The sequence below is a fragment of the Camarhynchus parvulus genome, chromosome 1A (genome assembly GCF_901933205.1).
Source record: "Camarhynchus parvulus chromosome 1A, STF_HiC, whole genome shotgun sequence".
NCBI classification, from domain to species: Eukaryota; Metazoa; Chordata; class Aves; order Passeriformes; family Thraupidae; genus Camarhynchus; species Camarhynchus parvulus.
This window is the reverse complement of record NC_044586.1, coordinates 14,228,823-14,240,155: the sequence shown is the minus strand read 5'-3', so window position 1 is coordinate 14,240,155 and position 11,333 is coordinate 14,228,823. Positions and strand designations below refer to the sequence as shown.

Below are 11,333 nucleotides of genomic sequence, written 5' to 3'. Positions count from 1 at the left end.
TTTAAAGGTTTCAGATGATACAACCAGTAAAATATCTGAGGCCTGGACTGTCTTTCAGTGCAGCCAGCTTTGTCAGCCTGCTCAGTTAAGATCTGACCCTTATACACTTTGGCTAAAAAGTGCTGTCATTTACACAGGTAAATATACTCTGATGCAACTCTCTGGATTTACACAGGTGTGGCAGCAGAATTTGGCAGGGTTTTACTCATTTTAAACAATAAAAAAATCAAAATCAGATCAACTTGTGCAGTGGGTTACAGCTGCATCAATCCATTAATGTTATCAATCCATTATATGCTGATGGTACAGTTCTACAGGTTGTTAATGAAACAAAGAATTTTTCATGCTGTGTCCAGCTAGAGACTGAAACTGAACCTAACACTTCTACAGTTAAAATCCTCAGGTTTCATTAAGGAAATATTCATTTATTGTTTGGTACTTTTGTCAAGTTTATATTAAATTTTGAAAGGAAACTTAACACAGTCCAGTTTTGGACCTGTCACTCCTATCATTGATTCACCCATATACAGTGTCCCATTAGTACAGCATTTTCATGTAATAAACGGAACCATCTTTTTTTAAATCAGAAAATTTGTTTGTAAAGACCCACAACACTGGCAGGACACCTGAGAAGTAGGTCTTGTATCTTGGAACATTTTTTACAAACTGCCAGCCAGATGTGCAATGCAGGAGCAAACATCCAGCTTTTAAGTGGTTTACACATTATTTTCAGCTGGTTTTGACCAACTTTAGATTATTTGTGTGACTCAGAAGGAAACAGGAGAAAGAAAAGGGACAGTTCATTTCAAGTAGGCTCTGCTCATATCAAGTTCCCTTCACTTGAATGGAGTGACACAAATATCAGCCCAACAGGCTTGTGTGGAACTTAGACCATAATGAAGGGGGAATCAGGCTCAGGACAACTTAACACTAACTTTTGGTACATTTGCAACAAAATTTTAGCTGTATTTGATGTTTCCTCTAAATCAGAATGCAGCTTGGAAACGGTGAGTGGAGGTGAGAGTCTGAATAAACACATCTGGCAAAAAAGAAAGATAATTCAGGTCCGAAGGGTCATTCCCTTCAGTTCAAGTGCAGTGGATTGCCCTTCCTGGATCCAACAGTAGAGGCGTGGGAAGCTTTCAGATGTCACAGGGTTGTAGATAACATTTGAACATATGATTAGCTTTCGTGAGCTGTCTTTAGAAACCTTACATTTTTCCCCCACACACCTTAGCCAGAGATCCTTCCCTTGAGGTTTCGGGACACTTAAAATGTTGCTTTGCCAAAAATCAAGGATGTGGAGAAGGTTTTCCTGTGTGATGTCATGTTGCTGCCCTTTATAAGCCTCTGCAGAGAAGAAGGGATCCTGTCTGAGGATTCACACTCCAGGCACAAGGGGAGGTGCGGAGCAGACGCTGACCCACCATGGAGCGGCGAGCCATTCCCCAGGGCATTCCCTGCAGCTCCCTGCTCCTGCTACTCTGCAGCCTGAAGGCTTCCCTTGCCTTTCCCAACTCCTCTCCACTGCTGAGTCCCAGCTGGGGCAATGGAGACCGCCTGATGCATCTCTACACCGACACAGAGAGGAGCAGCTTCCACCTCCAAATTCACGCTAATGGCTACGTCGACGGCGCTCCTCACCAAACCATCTACAGTAAGTGGCTTCCTACAGACCTCCATGGGAGCAGGGGAGGGACAAGGAGATTTTTTTACTTCCTCACCACCTATAGAAAATCCCCTCTTCTCATTAGGCAGGTAGGCAGAGGAGCACAGCCACGGGATGGAAAATGCACATCATAATAATTCCCCTTTTGTTTAACAAATAAAATCGTTCCAAAGAAATCTAGTGGATAGGGAATTTCATTCTTTGCCTAGGACAACTAAATTCCTATGGTTCCTGTAATACTCTGCAAGGAAAAACCACCTGAATCATCCTCCACTTCATGATTTTACCCCCAGTTTCTGGAGGAATCTCTTATAATGATATCTCCCAAATAGCTGCTTCCCACTGATGGTGCTACCAAAGGAATATACTGAGCAGGGCTGGAAAACTGATGGCATCCATAACATCTGTATTTTGGGGTGGAGGGTTGAGAACTACTAACAGTTAAGTTTCAGTGTACACAGAACATAGGCATGCAAAGATCAGTTAAAAAGGGGGAAACTATGAAACACCAGACTGGCATAAAAGAAGTGTTGAGCCTTTGGGGTTCATGAGAAGAAGGTTCTTTCATGAGGTTCTTTCATGAGCAGAAACTATACCCCAGTATAACTAAAAGGTTCTCAAATTTTGTCTTCAGAGTTTATTTAATTATATATTTTATTATTCTATTTCAACACAGAATAGTTTATTCTTCTTCCTTTGCTAAATACTTGGTCCAAACTCTTTAGTTAGTAGACAAATGTGGGAGGGGTTTAAGACTTAAGGGTTCTTTTACAGCATTTCAAAAATACTTCTCTCTTAGCAGCATTCAAATCACAAGTAGCTATGCATCATAAAATCAGGTTGTTATTATTATTACTATTATTACTACATCTACTTTATACACTCCGTTAAAAATCTAAGCCTAGGTAATTAAGCTTTTACATAAGTAAATAAGGATGGTTTTTAAAGTTATAATTTAATTAATGAGGAAAAAGGATCACATTCTGCTATTTTTTAAGGAATTGATAATGCAACACTCACAGAAATGCTGGCACTGTCTTGTTATTCTTCCTACATATTAAAAGATTTTATGAAACTCATTTTAGGTATGTTGGTCAAGAACCAGTGTGGGATTTTAGAGAACAACAGACAGCAAAATATCACATTTTCCCATGTATGCCATGAAAAAAGCATAGCAGGATTGGAATGGTGGAGCAGGAAAGATGGAAATCAGACAACAAAAGGGATATTAAGAGGCAGAGTGACTGATTTGCTGCCACCAGACAATGGGAAGTGCCAAGTTCTGCACCAGGGTGGCATGGCCTGGATATGCACAGATCTCCTGGGTGGGACAAGGCAACAGGCACTGAGTCAGATGCAAGGAGCAGATCAAGCAAAGTTGTTATTCCCATTTTACCTGGTACAGTGACATTGCTCTTGGAGCACTACAGCAACCCCAGGTCATGTTGGATGAGTAGAAGGTGGAGTTGGTCTGGCACAGGGTTTCCAGTGGGCCTTGATCATGATCTGTTGTGGTTTTAGTCCAGCAAAAAGGATGTTAAGGGCAATGTAATGACAGAATCACAGACTGGTTGAGGTTGGAAGGCACCACAGGGGGTCACCTGGTCCCACCTCCCGGCACCAGCAGGGCCATCCCAGAGCACAGGGCACAGGATTGTGTCCAGATGGTTCTGGAATATCCCCATTGAGGAGACTCCACACCCTCTCTGGACAATCTGTTCAGAGCTCAGTCACTGCACAGAAGTTCTGCCTCCTGTCCAGGTGGAACTTCCACCTGAGTATCTGTTTCTGCCCATTCCACTGATGCCACTGCTGGGCACCACTGAAAAAATACCACAGGGCAGTCACAAAGATGAGTGGGACAAATTCCCCCTGGGTGTGGGCAATGGCAGAACTGAGGGCAACGTCCTCAGACCACAATTTGGGACTTCAGAGGCAAAAAAAGTTGTCTTTGGGAGGTTAGTGCCACATTGGAACAGGACACCCAGAGAGGTGCCCTCCATCCTGGGAGTTTTCCAAAGCCATAGCAAACCTGATTTAGGGTGGGCAACAGTCCCAGGTCATGTGGAAGGTTGGTTTGAACTCCCAGAGGTCACTTCCAGCCAGAGCATCCGTGGATCTGTAAATGCATTGTTGAAATGGCTTTGATGTTTTTGTTGTTCTGAACAGGTGCCCTAATGATCAGGTCTGAGGGTGCTGGCTCAATCATAATCACAGGTGTGAAGAGTGGACGTTACCTGTGCATGGACACAAAAGGAAACATATTTGGCTCGGTGAGTGACCTTTCCTAAGCCTCGAGGCTGAATGGCCAGTGCATTCTGCTGCTGTGGTGTCCATTTCCCCAGCCAGGGCAAGCCTGGGTAGCTGCAGGTGGAGGGGGAAGTGTTAAAGAAGATCTGACATTTAGGTCAAACTTTGCTCTCTCCTTTGATTGTATTAAGTTGGAGAGCTGACAAAAATCATCTGAGATCCTGCCTGGGTAAATGAGGACAAAAAAAAAAAAAAACAAAAACAAAAAACCCACCAAAACAACAAAACCAAAAAACCAACCAAAAAACCAACAACAACAGCAAAACTCCTACTTTTCCATATTGCAGAAATTAGATCCAGTGAGGGACCAATCTGTAGCACAGAGCCATGGGTGGGGACCCTCTGGAAGAAAACAGGGTTTTTCATTAAAATTCCTTTGCTGAAAGCATGGACATGCAACTCTGATCTGCATTTGGGTCAGACACAGACCTGGGAGATTAGAAAAACACCTGCTGCAAGATCTCACCCTTCTTTCCCTCTTTAAGCAGTGTTTGCAGCTCACCAGACTCCTCTGCTCACAAGTGTCCTATTTCTTCCCCTCAGCATTACTTCAGCCAAGAGGACTGTGTGTTCAACCACAGGACGCTGGAAAATGGGTATGATGTGTACCAATCCCCCAAACACCACTTCTTGGTGAGCTTGGGCAGAGTTAAACAAGCCTTCTCCCCTGGTATGAATCCACCACCATACTCCCAGTTTTTGTCCAGGAAGAACGAGATCCCTCTGTTCCGATTCAACACCCCCGAGCCCCACAGACACACCAGGAGCGCAGACGTTGATCCCGTAGATCCTCACCAGATCCTGGTCCCGCAGAGGAAGACCCCGGTGTTTGGCTCCCTGCAGCAGCAGCCCACAGACTTTCCCCACATGCCCAGGGAGCCCATGAGGATCAACCAGAACGACGTGGTGAACCCTGATGATCCACACGCTATGATGGAGGCCAGGAGGTACCCAAGCCCCCGCTTCTATATCACGAGATAACCGCATCCCCTGCACTCGCCAGGGGAAAAAGGAACTGTCTGTCACACTCAGCCTGAATGCCAAAGTGACTCTTAGAAACCTGGGAGACATTTGGAAAAGTTCCTTAGCTTCAAATCTTGTTTTGTCAGTAAACTGCTGTCTGTAAGTACAAGTCAGATTTTTCCAGCTCGGGGTCTACTGGAAAGATCCATTTTTGAAAACAATCACACAACCAAACCTTTCGGGGTCTGAATCACCTTAAGTTTGCATCAATGATGAAAACAAACAAAAAAAGGAATCCCTTGTATGAAATGGGAAACATGTTATGTTAACTGATGTAGAGATCTGGAGCATCCAAGATTCCAGCAGAGCCAGGGAATCTCTTACTAGCAACATCCTGTCCAAGCACAGCAGACAAATTGCCAGGTGGTGTGTTATTTTATTATGTAAAAATTATCATGTCATGTATCCAATATCTGAAGGGGCTACAAGGAAGCTGGGGAGGGGCTCTGCATCAGAAATTGCAGAGACAGGACAAGGGGGAATGGCTTCATACTGACAGGAGTAGGTTTAGATTGGATATCAGGAAAAAATTGTTCCCTGTGAGAGTGGTGAGGCCCTGGCACAGGTTGCCCAGAGAAGCTGTGGCTGCCCCATCCCTGGAAGTGTCCAAGACCAGGTTGGATGGGGCTCTGAGCAACCTGGGATAGTGGCAGGTGTCCCTGACTATGGCAGGAAAGTGGAGTGGATAAGCCTTAAGGTCCCTTCCAACCTGTGATTCTTTGTTTTTAGCTTTTAAGTTGGAGCTTCATTCTCTCTTCACCCATATGAGTCAAAAAAAGGCACTCTGCTGTTACAGGAACAGAAAACATTGAAAACTGGAGGAACTGACAGGACAACTGACAGGACAGGATTAAAGGGTCCTGTGGAAAAAGAGCAATTTCTGACACTGAATCTAAGCTGAGGTTTTTGAAAAAAAGAGGAGAGTCTCACACTCTCTCAAACGGTTCTCTATCACAGTTCTACATGTACTAAAATCTAGAATCCCAATATGGAAATAAAGATCATTAATTTTGCATATTTCCAATGCAGAGAGAAGTACCAGGATTAATAATAATCAGTAGTGTGTTAAACAGGACAGTTTGTTTTGCATAATACTGAACTCTACAGGGGAAAAATAAAAAAAAATTATGTTTTATAAAGATCAAAGGATTAATATTTACACTATAATGAAGACTCTCATCTAATGAGTGAAAATTAGGTTCCTATTTAGAAAAGAAATGTCCAGTTAGCATCCATGTTTGTATTCAGTTCTGAGCAAGTATCAGATGCTTTATACTTGTAGGAGTGAAGTTACTATTAATCAGGAGATCTCTAATGGTGACAAAACCTTTTCCCTAGTTTGGTTTATGCTTTGGGTAAGTTCACTTTCAAAAAGCTATTCTTGATGAACTCTGCACAAGTCAGGTACAAGGTACTGATAAGCAGCACAAAATCCAGTGTGGCAGAGATTTGAAGGTTTTATTTTGCAGGGATTTTTGCATGTCAAAATATAGATTCTTCTGCTCTGTTTATTTAGAGTATTTATCAGCCTAACAACAATTTGAAGTGATACAGTGCTCCTCAGTGTGCCCATAACAACATAGAAAAAAAATTAGGTTGTAAGCTATTCTTCTTTTCTTTCTTATGAAGTAGTTCACTGAAGCCACTGGAGTTACATCAGTGCAACAAAAATCAAAATAAGAACCCCCTGTGCTTCTTGCTTTCATTTAATTTTTTTCTGGATTTAGCACAGCAGCAGGACTGCTGCCAGCTTTTAAAATAATCTCTTTTTTCCCCCATATTTGTATATATACACAATATCTCTTTATCTACCACATCCAACTCATTATGTTGGAAAAGTCATAGGTCCCTGATTCTGCTTTTAGGATAGTCTTCCTAGATGGAGAGATTCCTAATTCGTATAAATACTTAGGAGCACAGGACAAGCCAAATGATCAGGATTAGTCCAAGAGTTCCATCTCCTGGAATTTGTTTTTCTAAACTTATTGTGGTTTTTAATTAATTTCTAAAGGAAAAGAGTGGTTCTAAGGAATTAAGGGAATTGCAGGCAGGCAGACAGTTGTGCTTTTTCTTGCTTATTCAAAATACAGCAAGACTTTTTAACTTGCTGTCTATACAGTGGAGAGGTGTGATTTTATTTATGTTCTATTTTGATCTTTTTACTTGATTCCTATACCATTATTCTTGGCTTTTGCTCCTTGAGAGCTCTGGACTTCAAGTATACCAGCAAAGTTTGCATTTTGCATTAATGGTTGGAAGCTCCTCTCTAGGACTGAGGCAATAGCCCTACAACAACTGGAACCATTAAAAACTCTGTCCACATTAAATTTTGATGGGAAATATTGGTGGGGTTAAATCTGCAGGCCATCTCTAAATTCCTACACTAGAACAGAGTAAGAAGGTTTGCCCACTCTATCAGTAGCCAGGGGGTAAGTAAGCTAAGACTGAATACAGGGTGGATTTTCCATCAAAAAGCCGTATTTGTAACTATAGGCAACTGTATCAAAACTTAAAAGAATTTATTCTTCAATGGAGATGCTGGCAATCACCAGCTGGTAAGAAAGCATTACTTATTTATGTCACAGTATTTATTTATTTATTTGAGTGGGTCTTAAATCCTGCAGAATATTTATAAGTATTTATAATAATGTATTATAGAGACTATTTCCTTTTAAAAAAGTACCAATAAACTTTTCCATTATCTCCAAATGGTGGATTCTGCATTGTCTGTTCAAGCTCCCCCTTCCAGAAGTACTTGAGCGAACAAATAAACGGTAGCAGCAGTGTCTGAAAATTTTTGTATTTTGCTGTCCCCTGTGACTTCCAGCCACACAGGTTTCAGCTTCCTAAGTGTTTCATGCATCCTAAATATAAAAGTTCTGTGAAAGATGATGAGAAAAACAGTGTCTTAGTAGGTCTAGACTGACCATGAAGAGATTTTAACTTCTATTGGGAAATGTCTTATACAAGCAATGGGAAACCACAGGTCTGTCAGTTCAGTCCTGCTGGGAATTATTTGTGATCCTGGCTCAAAGATCTTGGGCTAAAAGATACTTGGCAAATTAAAAGCCTCTGCAGGGAGGGCTCCGAGCAGGGCCCAGGCTCTGCTCCAGGGGCCCAGCAATGGCACCAGAGGAACGGGCAGGGGCTGAGCCCAGGAGGTTCCACCTGGGCAGGAGGCAGAACTTCTGTCCTGGGCAGTGCCTGAGCCCTGAACAGATTGTTCAGAGGGTGTGCGGAGTCTCCTCACTGGGGATATTCCAGACCGCTCTGGACACAATTCTGTGCCCTGTGCTCTGGGATGGCCCTGCTGGAGCAGGGAGGTAGCACCACATGAGCCACTGTCAGGGTCCAGCCTGAGCCATTCTGTGAAGACTCAAGCAGTTGTAAGATTGAAAGTTCATAATTTCCTCCTCTGCATGCTATTCTGCCCCACATAGTCATGGATGATGCATTCTCACTAATATTCCACATTCCTGTATTTTTATTCAAAGTCATTGCAAAAAAAAATCGCCCCCTAAGGGCCTTAAATAGCAGCTTTACTCCAGCTCAGTGCTTGACCTTGGACATTACTACTTCTATGCCCACTAATTCCTTGCATACCTTCGTCACCATGTTTTTTCTCCCGAGCAACATTTATCTTTACCAGCTGAGCTGATGGTTTCCATTGTGGAATTAAGCCTTCAATTAAGATTCACCGAGATCATATTTAATTTTTCCCTTGCCTATACATTAGTTACTTCATCAAAGAACTACCCATTCAGTAGAGTGTGAACTACTTATGGTAAAAACTCATTTAATTAGATTGCAGGTTTCATTTACCTCTCTTGTCTCCAATTACTTTCTCCTTCAGAATTTATTGCATTAACCATTATTTAAATTTCTTTGGAGAAGTAGAATTAAGTTGTGTGATTCTTGGGACTGTCCCATGTAGGGCCAGGAGCTGGACTCAGTGATTCTTGTGGGTGCCTTCCAACTCAGGGTATTTCACAATTCTAAAACTAATTTTGTGATTCCTACCCTCTGAAACCAAACCTCCTTTTTTCACCTCAGCTTTTAAATTCAGTAAATTCACTTTTCAATGGCCAGCTGTTCCAAAACACATTCAGGACTTATTACAGTCAAGTGTGCTGCACCAGCCTGCTCCCATTCAGCTATGGCTGGATGACCCAACTGGGCATCAGAAGGAAAGAGTTTTGCCTGGAGCATTCCTTTGGTGACCAGTACCAGCCTGCTCAAGATTCCTGGATTTTATCCCAGTATTCGCCTGTGCCTTACACTCTGTGCCCTCGGAGTCTTCCTGCCAGGCTCTGCCACACGGGGTTCCTGCACCCCAGGAACCCCAGAGCTGTTTGTAGGTGACAGCAGAGCTGTCACAGGAGACCCTCCTGAATGGCACTGGAGTCACCACACGCACACAGATGCCCCACAGTGGCTCTGCCATATCCATGGATACTGGAGAAGCAGCTCACAAATCACTGTGCAGCTCATTTGTGCCATGCAGCTGCCATTTGCCTCGGACTACCAAGACCTGAAAACCTCCAGCTCATGGCCAAAGCCCTCAAAAGCAGAACACATCTGGGGGAAATCTGACATATTTTAAGTCTAGGCATGTGGGCTGTGGATCTGAGGCAGCCGAAAGCTTGGATACACAATGTATCTATTTAAATTATGTTCTACATTTCTTTTAAAAGGGAAAAACGTCCTCCTTTTGCAAAGGCAGGGCTATGTCTGCACAACAGTCTTCTACAGAGAACTGTGGGAATAGAGAACATGTCTTTGCTTTAGAGGAAGGAAACTGAGGGACTACCAGAGCTCACTGCCTGATAGCTGCTCAAGGAGAGGCAGACCTGTGAGGAGATGGAGCCAGCATCCATTGCCACTACTGAGTAGTCCCTCAAATATTTATGTTCTGTTACTATTCCTAACAGACCCATCTATTGCTGCAGCTCTCCTCTCCCATGGTCCCAATAAACTGTACAGATTTACTGTACACATGCACAAGAGTCACCTGACCAAAAAAAGATTTAGTCTCAGTGTTGATGTAAAAATTTTAAAAAGAGCAGTACTATACAGAGACCTAAAGAAAACAGCCTTTAGAATTAGCTTCAGAAGCTTCCAAAATGAGTGACTTTTTAATGCAGAGAGAAGCTGGCATGTGACATAACAAAGGAGAAATAACAAATGCAACTCTTTTAGGGCAGGCTATAAGCCCACTTAGGCTGGCATCCTGTCTCCAGCAATGTCAGCAGCAGACACTGAGGGAAAAAGCACATCTGGGCAACTGTAGGCCACTCGTGACTGCTTGTACTCCCTTGGCCACTGGCAGATGTGTTTGCAGCATTTTAGTGTGTTTTACAAAGTCTGAATTGGGAGATTCTGATGCATTTTCACTGAAAAATATGACTTCATTAAGACAGGAGCTGTTCAGAAAACCTGAGTGGTTTCACCCTTTGGTTATTTTTCCTTGTTAGGCACCACGGTACCATCTACTTGCCCTGTGTGAGACTTACAAGAGGAAAGAATTTGGTAACAGCAAGTTAAAGAAAACAACCACACAGGTTCCTTAGGCTGGATTTAAATTTTAATGACCTATAAATACAAAAAAAGAAGGTAAAGCATATTATAGAGGAAGAGTCAAAAATCCCTCTGGGAATTGTGTGACTTAAGCACTGGCAAAGCACTTAACAAAGTAGATGCTCTCCTAAGTTATGGGATCATCAACAAGAACCTAATATTAATTACCTGCTTGAGAGCAGGCAAGAAAGATAAAGAAACCTTTTAAAGTGAGAAGCACCCCAATTTCTAGTGTGTTTTGAAATATTTGATGAAATGACAGACTTAGGGAGAAAAATGTGTCACATCTCCACTCGTACTCTCGCATTTTCAACTCCATTAAGAATTGATGATTGGTTCCAAGAATTATTGATGGAATGACTGGCAAAATTCAGGATGTGGCAGTTCCAGGGGAGTTTCAGCAGTTTAAAGCACTGGCAGGAGAATTCCCTGCTGTGTAAGTGGCATGCCTGAAATAAACTGGCACTACCAGGGACAGGCAAATTCAGAATGAACTTCTGCCCCATTCTCCTACCATTAACTCTGTTATAAGTCATAATTAAAGCTTTGCTATCTTCATTGGCTGTGACCATCAATTTAGTTCTGAGGAGCCTTCCAGGAAGATGCATTCCACAGAGAGCTTGAGGAGTCCACACAAAAGTCATATTCCAATTTTAGCCAAGAAGGATAAAAAGTTATGTGATCTGAGCAAAGCTTCACAGGGCAATATTAAGAAAGATTTTTACCTCAAAAGAAATACAGATGAAATGGGATC

General features: G+C 42.5%; 1 protein-coding gene across 1 annotated transcript; it reads left to right on the top strand.

Moving 5' to 3' along the window:
* The first annotated feature begins 1,428 nt into the window (after positions 1-1,428).
* Positions 1,429-4,960, top strand: FGF23 (fibroblast growth factor 23). Its single transcript, XM_030960894.1, has 3 exons — positions 1,429-1,657; positions 3,839-3,942; positions 4,523-4,960. The coding sequence occupies exons 1-3, from the start codon at positions 1,429-1,431 to the stop codon at positions 4,958-4,960; spliced, it is 771 nt and encodes a 256-aa protein (XP_030816754.1).
* Positions 4,961-11,333: the final 6,373 nt, after the last annotated feature.

Coding starts and splice junctions, on each gene's coding strand:
- FGF23 (XM_030960894.1), top strand. CDS start 1,429: ATGGAGCGGCGAGCCATTCCCCAGGGCATTCCCTGCAGCTCCCTGCTC. Junction 1,658..3,838: donor TCCTCACCAAACCATCTACA/GTAAGTGGCTTC, acceptor TGTTCTGAACAG/GTGCCCTAATGATCAGGTCT. Junction 3,943..4,522: donor AAGGAAACATATTTGGCTCG/GTGAGTGACCTT, acceptor TCTTCCCCTCAG/CATTACTTCAGCCAAGAGGA.